This window comes from Zonotrichia albicollis, chromosome 14, assembly GCF_047830755.1.
Source record: "Zonotrichia albicollis isolate bZonAlb1 chromosome 14, bZonAlb1.hap1, whole genome shotgun sequence".
In the NCBI taxonomy this organism is placed as follows: domain Eukaryota; kingdom Metazoa; phylum Chordata; class Aves; order Passeriformes; family Passerellidae; genus Zonotrichia; species Zonotrichia albicollis.
In genome coordinates this window covers 3,355,255-3,368,339 of record NC_133832.1, presented here as the reverse complement: position 1 = coordinate 3,368,339, position 13,085 = coordinate 3,355,255, and the positions used below count along the sequence as shown (strand labels likewise).

Genomic DNA, 13,085 nt, shown 5'->3' with positions numbered 1-13,085 from the left:
GGTGGCGAGCCTGAAACCTTTAGGGGTGGTAACCTTTGTAAACCTCTTCTTTTTCTACCACCAAGGGCAGTTTGGTTGTGGCTGAATAGGGGATAGTTGGTAACCCCTGTGTGTTTCTCTCCCTCTCCTCCATCCCCTCAGAGTCGCACGCCCTGGGCTCTGGATTGCTGGGAAGGATTGCTGGGAAGGGCTTCCCAAAGGAGCACTTGGGAAAAGTCACTGGGAGAAGGGGAGTGGGGTGGCGAGCCTGAAACCTTTCGGGGTGGTAACCTTTGTAACCCTCTCTCTTTTTCCACCTCCAAGGGCGGTTTGGTTGTGGCTGAATAGGGGATAGTTGGTAACCCCTGTGTGTTTCTCTCCCTCTGCTCCATTCCCTCAGAGTTGCACGCCCTGGACTCTGGACTGCTGGGAAGGGCTTCCCAAAGGAGCACTTGGGAAAAGTCACTGGGAGAAGGGGAGTGGGGTGGCGAGCCTGAAACCTTTAAGGGTGGTAACCTTTGTACCCTCTCTCTTTTTCCACACCAAGGGCTCTTTGGTTGTGGCTGAACAGGGGATAGTTGGTAACCCCTGTGTGTTTCTCTCCCTCTGCTCCATCCCGCAGAGTCGCACGCCCTGGACGCCGACGAGAGGCCCTGCAGCGCGGCCGAGGCAGCGGCGCCGTTCCCGGCGCTGAGCGCGGCTCCCAAGGAGGGCCCCGCGTGCCACCGCGTCCCCACGGCCAAGAAGCCGTGCCTGCTGAGCCCCCCGTCCCCGCTGCGCCTCACCGATGTCCCCGAGCACGCCTCGGACGACTCGTCGGCCCACGCCATCTCCCTGACGTCGTGCGTGACCAAGGGCATGAGCTCGTGGTCGCTGCCGGGCGACTGCGAGAAGGCTCCGTTCAGCATGATGGAGCCCGGGGGGATGTCGGCGCTGACGGGAGACTGCCTGATGCAGCCGAGCCGGACCTGCCTGGGCTGCTTCATTGAATCCAAGGACGGCATCGATGCGGAGCCGGGAATAAGCTTGAAAGTGGGGGATATAAATAGGGATTATGACACCTGTTCGGTCTCTGATATAGGGATTCACTGCATGAGCACAGGAGAAACCATGAGATATGGGGATCAACTGCTTTCAGACCAGCTTTTAAGCTTCCCTATGCATAAATCGAGGGCAGCGGACAAAAGAGATGCAGAGAAATCTGACAGTGATTCAGAGGACCCCACTCAGAAAAATTATTACGAGGGATTACTATTAGACAAATGCAATGGTGAGGAACCTTTACTAACAAATCCCAACCAGGAATGGGGCTATTTTGAATCTTTCATTAGTGAAAGTAAAATTGAGCTGCTTGACCTCTGCTCCAAAAATGAGCTTTCTGTAAATCTGTTTTCCGAGGAAGACGTGGACAATTACATGTTCGATGATGACGATTCCACCTTGGGAAGTGATGTCTGCTCCCTAAAGATTAGATACGAATCTTTCCAGGACAATGTGCGGGAGAAGACCACCACGCTACAAGAGGACGCCCAGTTCAACTTCTTCCCCAGCGTGTTCAGCAACTGCACCAAAAGGGACAGCAGGAGCACCCTGAAAAGGGGGCCCAGCGGTGCCACCGACCCTTCTCAATTCAAGTCCGAGGAAGGCATCATCTGGGGGGAGGAGGAGGAGGACGGCGAGGAAGAGGACGGTGAGGAGGAGGAGAAAGCTGCCTTAAATAAATCTTGCAACAGCACAGAGATGGTGCAGTACGTGGGCTCCAAGAGGAGCCACTTCTTGGACTCGGTGAATTCCACAGAGGACTCCGGGGAGTTCAGCGACGACAGCACTTGCACGGAGTCCTCCTACGACGTGCTGCGGGACATCAAGGACTGCAGCCGGTACCTGGCCCGGGACCACTCCGGCTCCTTCATCCAGCAGAACTACGGGCTGCGGGCCAAGAGGAAAGTGCGATACAGCGACGACTACCTGTACGATGTGGACTCCATCGAGAACGAGAAGATCCTGGACAAGAAGGAGTGGCTCCCCGACGGGCCCAAGGAGGAGGACGACGACGAGTGGTGCCCCAAGAAACGGCGAAAAGTCTCTCGCAAGGAGCCCCCCGTGATCATCAAGTACATCATCATTAACAGGTTTAAAGGGGAGAAGCATATGCTGGTGAAGCTCAGCAAAGTGGATGCCAACGAGACAACTGTTACTCTGAACGAGGAGCTGCTCAGCAAATACAAGAAGCTGGCCCCACTGAAGGGCTTCTGGCAGGAGAGGCAGCAGAGCCGGCTGGATTTGCTCAGATCGTCTCTCTACCACAAGCAGAATTTCTATCTTAACGGCTCAGATGCTTCGTTCCTCCCTCACCCACGGAAGCGAAAATGCAAGCTAGCAAACAGGCACCGGATTCAAAGAATTAAAGCCATCGAGCAATCAGTGAACAAGCTGGGCTCGTGCTCCTCTGATCACAAGCAGCCTTGCAGCAGTAAGGAGGACGTGGGCCTGAAAGGGCTGCCGGCATTAGCCATTGCCACCCCCAGCTGTGCCAACGGATTGCACGTCCACGACATCGCGGGCATCGCCGTGAAATGCAAACCGCAGGAGCGGGAGCACAAGGGGACGGAGCGGAAAGTGCTCCGCAGAATCAAATTCAAAAGTGAGGCCAGGTTGAAGTGCAAGAAGATTAAAGCTGCCACCAGTACGGCAGAGGACTCCCCAGCACTGGAAAACCAGGACTCCGCAGCGCGTCTGAAGGACGAAAACAGTCCCTGTGCTTCAGACAGCTCCCATCTCCCAGAGTGCCACGAGGATAAGGTTGCTAAAAATTCTCCTTTCCTACCATCCACCTCCTCTTCAGACAAGCCTCTGCCATCTGCTAATATCACCACCAATGTACCCCTGATCCCCGGAGGGTATCTGCAGACGTTGTTAGATGCTTCAGATCTGTCGAGCAACACGGGTATCCCGTACTTCGCCCAGCACCCCTCCGAGCAGCAGCAGCAGCAGCAGCAGCAGCAGCAGCAGCAGCAGCACCCTCTCCCCAGCATCGTCCCGCCGGAAAAGCCCTTCCCGTCCCTGCAGCCGGCGCAGAGCTGCGTGCTCTCCCCGCCCTCCGAGTCGGAGCTGCAGCAGTCGCCCGGCCACTTGGAGATGGAGCAGGGCGGCTTCGGCAGCATGTGGCCGGCCAGCAAGGGCAGCGAGCGCCAGGACTTCCCCGGGGACGTGCCGGAGGCGGCCGCAATGCCGAGCGAGTTCGCGCCGGGCACGGACGGCCTCCCCGCCTCTGGATACACTCAAGTCAATCTGAATAGCGGCAAATTGCTATACCAAAAAAATTACATGCCGGATAGCCAACAAGTGCAGTCTGATGATTCTTATCAGTCATGTCATTTCAATAATGGAGAGGGGCGCTTTCATTTCCAACGAGGTACACTCAGTACGGATGATGGCAGGCTCATTAGTTTTGATTCAGTGGGTTCATTGTCAGTTAGTTCTAGCAATTACAGTTCTTTAAGTTTAAAGTCTTGTGAAAAGGACGGCGAGGATGATATTAATGATGATTTCTTGGCCCACTGCAGTCCCAAGCTAGTGATCCAGCAGAGCATAGATGAAATCACCCCTTTGAAGGAGTCCACGGACCTTTTAGACATTTCCAACTTCACGCCTGATAGGTTCCGCCAGTCGTCGCTTTCGGAGATGTCCCCTCCAGACACTCCCAACCTGTCCCCACAGATAGCTGGCTCCGATGCCAAGCCTCTGGGCACCCTGAAGGGCTTTCAGGAGAGCCCCCAGGCCTCCCTCAACAGTTCCGAGAAGGTCAAGTGGAACTGTGGGGTCCTGCAGACCGAGGATCAGGCAGATAATGGGTTTGCTTTAAATAATCACCAGTTCCAGTTCCATATGTTCAACGATGAAGATTCTGTCAGCCTTCTCGAAAAGAGTCCATGCTTGTCAACATTTAATGAGCCATCTGGTCAAATTAGCACCAATAGCAAAGTGTCAAAATCGAAGAGGAAAAGTTCATCCAGCAAGAATGTGGGTACAAACCAAAGCTCTTCCCAGAAAGCCACCCGGAAAAAATCACCCAAAACCAACAAAGGAACCGATAAGCCGCAAGGGAAAAACTCCAGGCAGGCACCCAAATCCACCAGGAAAGGGAAAAATGCAGCGGGAATCAATGGCGAGAAGGCTCCAGCTGTTGGTGGCAGGGTGGTCACTCAGCTGGGCACCGTGGCCACGGCCACCAAGGGCGCGGCCGAGGGCCCTCAGCACTGCGGCCCGGCAGGGGTGAAGCTGGGCAAGCACAACGGGCTCTCTGGAGAGTGGGCACTGGGAAAAGAGGGGGGCACGGGCTGGTCAGAAGCCAGCCTGGGCAATGCCACCAGCCTCCTGGACGATGACCAGAGGGAGTTCGAGGAGCCCTCCAACATCCTGTCCAACATCGCGTCGGGAATGGCTGATGTGCAGAGGTTTATGATGGCCTCCATTGAGCCCTTGTGGGGGCCCGTCGGCCACAACAGCGTTCCAGACATATTCCGGTCACCGGAGTCCAACAGCCTGAAACTGAAAACTCTTAAAATTTTGGCAGGGACGTCCCAAGAGTCGAAGAAGAAGGCGAACGGTGGCTCGCCGGGGGCGGCGAAGAACCACAAGTCGAACAACAAGGGCTCAAGCAAAAACAGCAAAGCTGTGACCTGCGACCCCGGGCGCCCCAACTGCTCCACCGGGTTCACCACGGACATTCACGCTCCCTTTTTTGATAAAAACTATAGTAACCTGAGCACTTTAGGCAATAATGGACCTACCCATAAAAAACTCTACCGTCATAAATCCAGTTCGAAATCACTGAGGGATGAGAACTGTAAAATCAAGCGGACGGACCGCGAACAGCCCCACAAGGACCCACCCGTGACAGCTGCTTTTGAGAAACTGAGGTAATGCTGCACCAAACTGGCTGGAATGCCCCTAACCTCCCTCCCACCTGCTAGGCCCGCTGTTCCTCAGTTTTTCCTTCCTGAAAGCAAAAGTTTGCATGAGAAAAAAAAAAACAAAAAAAAAAAGACATTCCCCTTTTACAGTTTTGGTTGGTTTTGGTTTTGGGGTTGGTTTCTTTTTTTTTGTTTGTTTGGTTTTTTTAATTATTATTTTTAAATGCATGAAAATACTTATGACTTGCAAGCTACCTAAAAGAATGACCAATTTTCTGGCTTGGCTGGGGTTAAAAAAACTAACAAGGCTACTCTTTTCTGCTGTTTGGCTTCTTCAGTTTTTAATTACTTATTTATTGGGGAGAAAAACAAAAACAAAAACTAAAAAAAAAAAAAAAGATTACACGCTCTTTTTAATGATTTTGACAAGGAAAGACTTTTTTTTTTTTTGGAACATTTTGTAAAAAATAAACCACAAAAAAAAAAAAAAGAGGTTCTGCATCCAAAAGCCAAGATCTCAAAACTTAAAGGCTCTTTACTTTGCAAATGAGAACTCGTTCCTAATTGAGCTTCACGTGGCAATTTTTGAGTGCTTTCTGGCCCCCTCTGCTGTTGTGTCTCCTAACCTGCATCATCTAAAGCTGCATCTTCTCTACCCGCCCGTCTTTAGCGCGTTCGCTCCGTCGTGGTGACTCCGGACGAGCTAACTAAGATGGCATCAAATGTTTGATTTTTTCCTGCAGGGAATCAGACTCCATTCTTCTTAAAGCAGAAACAGCATTTTTGGGTTTTCCTGTATTTGAAGAAGAGACTCCCTTTTCTAGAAAGACGGTTGATGTTTGGTTTTTTTCTTACCTTTTTTTTTTATTTCCCGGTTGTTTTTTCTTTTTTTTCCCCCATCGGTTCCTTTTCGAAATCTGCCTTGTGGTCTGTTGAAATGTAAGTGCTGAAATGAAGAGTTTGAAATTGTGGGAATTTTATTATTTGGAAGCAAACCTAATCTGGTATTCTCTGTGAAAGACTGTTTTAAAAGTCATACTGTTGTACAGTAGTTTATGCACTATTACCCACAACAACAAAAAATTGTGCCAAACTATGAACAAGTGACTGTATTGTATATATTTTTACTTCTCTATCAACATTGGGTTGTGAGTGTTTTCTGCAGCTATGCCTTTTGGTTTTACTAGAAACATTCCAGTTGTTAAGTACTAACCACCCCCCTTCGAAAGCACCTGTAACTCACGATGAAAAACGATATTGTTCACTGATACAACTTACCAAAAGTTTTATGGACATGACTAGAAGTGTGCCAAATTTACTTACCTCATTTCATGGATTCACCCTGTGGTTTAAAGCTCATAAAGGGAAGAAAAAAAAAAAAAGGAAACAAAAAGGGGGGAAAAAAAAAAGAAAAAAAGGACCTTTGAAACCGATGCTGGGAAATGGTAACGTCCTCTCTTTGAAACCACGAGCAGAAAAACTTAATGGTGAAATGTTGAGTTTCATTATAGGAGAGAGTTGCAATGGTGGAGGAGTTCAGAAAACCACTGACGGTAAGTTTGCCAGGAACTCAAGTGTCTGCATCTAGAGACTACAGAACAGCTGCTTTTCAAGTGTCTGTTTTCTTAAAGCAAAACCTGTAGCTGAAGATCATTTGAAATGCAAAGTTACATTGCTAATTCTTTGTATCTCAGTTTTATATATTTTATAAGAACCTGGGATAAATTCTGAAATAGGTATAAAAACAGAACTAATACATTTCATACGTTGAGTGCTATTCACTTTTCCTTTGGATAGTTTCTTAAACATTTTCGATGCAGAGCCTGTCAGAAGCGCTCTCCCATCATGGCTTTGGTGTTTCCTCCATGTCTAACCTTGCGATGCCAATATAGTTTGAACTTTCAAAAGCAGAGTCATTCATTTAAAACACAACTCTGAACCTTTTCTTTGATTCAGTTCATGAAACAAATACAACCAATGGAGCTATTTGTGATCTCACCAATCAGGGCCGGATCATGACTGGACTTTATTAAGACAGCATTAAGTACTGAATGCTAAATGTATTCTCAAAAGGCCTTATTTGTAACCCTCCTCACCACACCCTCGCCCTCCACGAGAATAAGGAACCCAACAAAGATCTGTTTTCCTTGTGCAACTGAGAGCCTGTGCGTTTTGCTGCTGATTTCTCATGAAAAACCTTGATATGCAAGAGCCCTGGGAGCCATTGGGAGCAGAGGGAAGTGAGGCTTGGACACCTTATGCAGTAGCAGGCGGTGAGGAAGAGGAGCCTTTCTAGCAGTGGGCAGATCACGTTGCTGATACGGCCACAGGCGTAGACGTGGTGTCACACAGAGGGCAGGACTGGGCTCAGGTTTCCTCCCAAGTCAGTTTTTTTCCACCCACACACCAGGCAAAGCAGCAGAATTGGTTTAAGTTAATTTAGCAGAAAAGCAGAGCGATCACTTAAAATCGAAGTGGAGATGCAGAGTGTTAGTTTAGAATCATGTTTTCAGCTCTTGCAGATCTTGGGGTGCAGCTCAGCTCAGCTCTGCGATCCCAGAGAGAACAGCTCGGTAGTTGCATTGTGTTTTATTTAACAGATGAAAGGACAAACTCTGAAAAAAAAATTTGTAATTAAAAAAACACCCTGCAAGTTCATATTTTCACAGAATAAATGCTGGCATTGCCTAGAGTGGGATGAGAGTGGTCCCTGGTGCCCCAGGGCATGCAGTGTCCCACCCCAGCTCTGCCTCCAGGAGGGAGATCCAGAAGATGCTCAGGATTTCCTCTGGAGACAAGAGCTGTGCTAGGCCTCCATCCCTGGGCTCTGGGCTGGCCTGCAGCCACCACACTCTCCCTGCTTCCCCAGCAGCTCTCTTTTCTGTTCACAGGCTCATCACATACCACAAGCTCCAGCCACTGCTGTGGTGTTGGCATATCCCAGTTTTTGATCATTCCCTCCATGTGCTGCAGGAATGGTCTGGCAGCTCCCTTCCTTTGGATGTTCTGGCTGCTGCTCTTACAGAGACAGGTCAGGCCCAGGGCTGGGATGTGGCACAGACCTTCTTTCTGACCCAGAACCATCAGCTGAAAGCACATTTCACCTGGCCTGCACTGTGCTCCTTATGGTTAATGCTATGAATATGGGATTCAGAATAAAACCCCTTGACTGGATGGGATAGCAATACTTACTGCATCTGAGAAATGTGCAATAGGGCATGAAGATCAGGCATGAAACATATCAACTGTTTTATCCATGAATAGCCAGCTGGGTGTTCCAGAACAGTGTTAATCATAATTCCAGCTGCCTTGTAGCTCTCCTTCAGTCCTTCTACCATTCCAGTTGCTGACAGCTTTGGTGGTCATCCCAAGTCCTCCAAAAATCTCTGCTGGGGAGCTGTTAAAGAGCCTGAGTGTGCCATGGTGTGGCACTGGGCCTTCCCTGTGTCTGAAAAGGTCATCACTCTGCTGCTTGACCCCAAAATTTAGTAATTGCCTTGAGCTGACCATTTGCCTGCCTCCCTTTTGATCCTTATAGAGTGTTTGGGTGGGAAGGGACCTTTGAAGGCCATCTAGTCCAACTGCCCTGCAAAAAGCAGGGACATCTACTAGACCAGGTTGGTCAGAGCCCTGTCTGACCTGACCTTGAATGTTTCCAGGGAGGGGACAGCCACCACCTCCCTGGGCAACCTGAGCCAGCGTTTCACCGCCCTCATAAAACATTTCTTACTCAAGTCCTTGTCGGCAGGGCTGTTCTAAATCCCTTCATTCTCAGCCTGTGGATCCCAGGGACTGCCCCATCCCAGGTGCATCACATCACATTTGGCCTTGTTGAGCCTTCTGAGGTTCCCCTGGGCCCACTTCTCGAGCATGTCCCTGTCCCTGTGGATGTCACTGTGTCCCTCAGGTGTGTTAAGCTCACCACTCTGTTTGGTGTCATCTGCAGACCTGCTGAGGGGGCTCAATCCCAGTGTCTCCATCATTGGTGAAGCTACTCCACATTGCTGGTCCCAGGACAGACCCTTGAGGGTCAGCACTCAGCTCTGGTGTCCTCCTGGACTGTGAGCTGTTGACCATGCCCTCAGGATGTGGCTGTCCAACCAGTTCATCTGCTGAACACTCCATCCTTCAAATCTGTCTCTCTTCAGTTTAGAAAGGTGTTGTGGGGACTGTGTCAAAGGCTCTACGGAAGTCCAGACAAACGACACCTGGAGCCCTGCTCTTGTCCATGGATGCAGTCACTCCATCCGAGAAGGCCACTGGCAGGATTGCCCTTGGTGAAGCTGTGCTGGCTGTCCTGAGTCACCTCCCTGTCCCCCATGAGCCCCAGCAGAGTTTCCAGGAGGGTCTGGTCCTGGTGTTCCCAGGCACAGAGGGGAGGCTGGCAGGGCAGTGGTTCAATGCTTTCATTTTCCAGTTATCCAAGACTTCACCTGACTGCCAGGACTTTTCAGATACTGTGGAGTGACTTGGCAGCTCCATCAGCCAATTCCCCCTGGGCTCTGGGATGCATCTCATCAGGTTCCATAGTCTGGTATATTCAGGTTCCTCAGATGGTCACAAACTTGATTTTTTCTTATAGTGGGAGGGACTTTGCTCCTCCAGTCCCTGTCCTGTGGTTCCACCACTCATGGGAGATGGAAAGAGAGGTTTCCTCAACCTCATCCATTGTTGCCAGTCTGCCAGTTGTGTCACACCTGCTTTGACCCTTCCTTTTCATGCTGACACACCTGTAGAGGCCCTTGTTATTCTGTGTCTCTTGCCACATGCAGCTCCATCTGCACCTTGCCTTCCTCACCCTGTCCCTGAACAGCCTGACATTATCCCAGTACTCTTCCCAGGATATCTGTCCCTGCTCCTGCTGCCTGTGCATCTCCTCCTGCCCTTCAGCCTGACCAGCAGGTCCCAACCCAGCCAGGCCAGCCTCTTGCCTGATTTCTCACACCTGGGGATTGAGAGCTTTTGCTTTCTATGAAGAGCATCCTGAAAGATCTGCCAGCTCTGTTGTGCTCCCTTGTCCCCAAGGGCAGTTTCCCAGGGGATCCTCCTGATCCACTCCTTGAGGAGCCAGCACTTTACTTTCCTAGGATTCATCTCCACCTGCCTATCACTACCTCAAGGGTTTCACTTCCCACCTTTGCCTCATCCCTCACTGTACAAGCTCTTGTCTCCACTTGGATTTTTGTTTTTCATGGCACTGCTCACAGCTGCCACCCCAGGGCTCCCTGCCCTGCTTGTGCTGGCTCCCACCCTGGCCCATCCTCTTGCCCAGTCCCAGTGCAGCTTCCATCCTCCTCTTGCATCTCCTTGTTGGGCTCCAAGAGCTTGTTGGCTCTTGGGGGTGATGGATCCAAGCCACACAAAAGATGTTTATTCTGCAGCATCCCTTAAAATGTCTTTTCTGCTTCATCTCTTTTCACTCCAACTCCTGTGCAGGATGGGAGGAAGGTGCCAGCATTGTTGCCGAGCTGTGGTGTCACCGTGATCTGGGTGACTTAGAATTGGCACTGGTGTTACAAAGCAGGGACTGGGCACTTCCAAAGGTTGTGAAATCCATTTGAGAGGAGAATTCCACAGGGCAAGGTGGTACTCACCACTCTGCCATAGGAGCATGGGTCTCCCATGGCACTGGAATAGGAGAGATGTCCTGCAGAAAGGAATCCTGCAGCAGGAGCCAACCCAGCCCACGGCCATCAATTGCATTTAGAGGTTTTGTAAATAGAAAAATATCATTGATGGGGATCCAATAAAAACCTTTTGGGTTTTTATTACAAAATACATCTTACCAGGTTTACATCTTGCTTTTTTTTTTTTTTTTTTTTTTTTGAGCATAGGAGGATGGATGTTTTTAAAAAACATCTTGAGAATAATGACTTGTGAACCAGAGGTAGCCAGGCATTTTGGGAGGAGGAGGAAGAGGAGAGCAGGGGCAGCCACAGGACTGTCCTTGCCATGCTGTGCTGTCCTGCTGAGGCTGGGTTGGCTCGGAGAGGAGAAGCCAAGGCTGGCTGGTGATTGCTTGGAGAAACCATTGCTGCACCATTTGCTCTTTTAAAAAATCAGGATCGCTGTCAATTTTTTCAGCATTATGGGCCAAACAAGCCAGGAACCAAAATAAAGATGTTTTAAGCATTGTCATCGTTTAGCTGCTGGACCATGTTCTTTCTCTAAGCTCCCGATCTAGCAGAGCACTTAGGTGGGAGCTCACTCCCAAGTGCTTTCCCAGCCAGTGATGTCAAGCCCCTAGAGAAACTCCCCTGAAGTCAGTGTAAGTGGGAAGAGGATCAGGAGTGTGGACTTGGGTTGGTGCAGGATCAGGCCTTTAGTTTCTCAGCTCAGTGTGTTGGACTTTGCCTGTGCAGCTCCCAGGGTGTCCAGAGGAGGTTGCATGGTTCAAACCACTGACATCTATTGGAGAATGTGCCTCTTTATCTCTTCAGCATGTGAAATAATGCAAAAAAAAAAAAAAAGAAAAAAAAGAAAAAAAAAAAAGAAAAACTATATAAAATAAACCAAGTACAATGTCTGTGGTAGAAGCAAGGCTTTTCAAATCTGTTTCTCAGGTAAACAAGTGACACTAATGACAGTGGAGTAACAGCCATCTAAGGGAATTGGGATCTGAAGCAGGAGGATTCCCTCCATCTCGCAGGACGCTTGGGTTGCCAGACACGTTTACTGAGCCTTTAAACACTTGGTGCAAAAGGAAACGAGAAATAAAATTGGTCTCTTCACTACCCTTCGCTAGCTAGACAGACAGACAGACAGACAGACGTCCATTTCTAAAGCACAAAGGGAAGACTTAAACCTAGACTAAACCACACAAACACACAAAACCAAGGTACCAGTGAAACTCCTTTTGTCTCTTACCCCCGGTGGGAAGCAGGGTAGAAATCCAAGGAGCTGCTCTGTTCCGCTGCCCCGGCGCCGCCGGGCGCCTCGACTGCTGCCTCCAGAGATGTGAATGTACTGCTCCTTGAGTTCCCTTCCATAGAACTAGAGGCACCTCGTTAGGAAGTTGCTCCTGTTTTATGGTGCTAAAGAAAACTTTTATTCCCCCCCTCGAGCATTTAAGAACTATTAAATGGCCCTTTTTATGAATGTAACATATCCATTTCTGTTCCACATTTTACACTGCAATTTTAACATGTTTGGAAATGATTTGCCTTTTTTCTTTTAGAATAAGCTTTATAAATATTCTGTAGAGTCAATTGAAGTATAATTCTTAAGGATCACTCTAAGACGCCTACAAAATCTTGTATATTTTTAAGTGTGCCAATTTGTAAAATATTTTGTAAGTGTATATTTTTCTTAGAAAAGTGCTGTGAAGTGTTTGTATGTGTGAGGTTTCCCTTTTTTTGCACCTTCGGGTGTTAATAAAAGGATGTATACTTAAGAGTTTCTGGTTTTAAAAACCAAAATACAAAGAAAAAAATTAAACTTTTGTTGGGAATTTTGTAATAAAAAGAAATGTTGTGAAAGAGTGTAGTGATATTGTGTAAAGGAAACTGGAAAATTTGTGAGCGCTTTGCTGTTTTATAGATCCTCTTGTAAATTATTCTTGTAATATTTTGGGTTTTGTTGTTCTTGTTGCAAAGGTTTTAAATATTTGTGACTGACTCTGTATGGTGAAAACGTCATATTGTTAACTTGCTGAGTTTTGTTATATTGTTTATGGAATAAATAAAAAAATTTAAAATCTCATTTTAAGATCATGTATGAAGAAGAAATTAAAACTGCCATTTATTGAATATTAGGAATCGTTTCTTTAACCAAATCTGTCTGGCTGCCCTCCCCAGGGCACTCCAGGCCTCACCTAATTGGGCTGCTGCTCGTTAGTGGGAAGCACATCAGGGAGGGAGGTGGGGAAAAGTGGGAAAAAAGGCTTGGATCACTTCTGCTGTGAAGTGGGGCTGCTTTACCTGAGAAATGGAAACTTCAGCAAGGCAGGGCAGAGCTCAGGCTTTGCCTTCCGTGGGTGCAGAGGTGGGGCTGGAAGGGAGCAGAGCCTTTTCCCAGCCCACTGTCCCTGGGTGGGTCCCTGTCCTGGGACTGGCCCAGCACACTCCAGACTGGCCTTTTCCTGGGAAGGATCATGTATGTCTTCAATTTCTTGTGGAAAAGGAATAAAACTTGTCTTAAAAACCACAATTCCATTTGTTAGTATTGATAGGAGTAATGAATTCATTCAGG

The 13,085-nt window shown here is 48.7% G+C and overlaps 1 protein-coding gene across 1 annotated transcript in view; it reads left to right on the top strand.

Moving 5' to 3' along the window:
* Window positions 1-12,596, top strand: part of NEXMIF (neurite extension and migration factor) — a 58,456-nt gene extending 45,860 nt beyond the window's left edge. The window contains 3 exon segments of the mRNA XM_074551453.1: window positions 602-4,901; window positions 5,639-5,788; window positions 5,790-12,596. Coding sequence (XP_074407554.1) covers window positions 602-4,901; window positions 5,639-5,788; window positions 5,790-5,838 — 4,499 coding nt within the window. The 3' untranslated portion in view covers window positions 5,839-12,596.
* The last annotated feature ends 489 nt before the right edge of the window (window positions 12,597-13,085 follow it).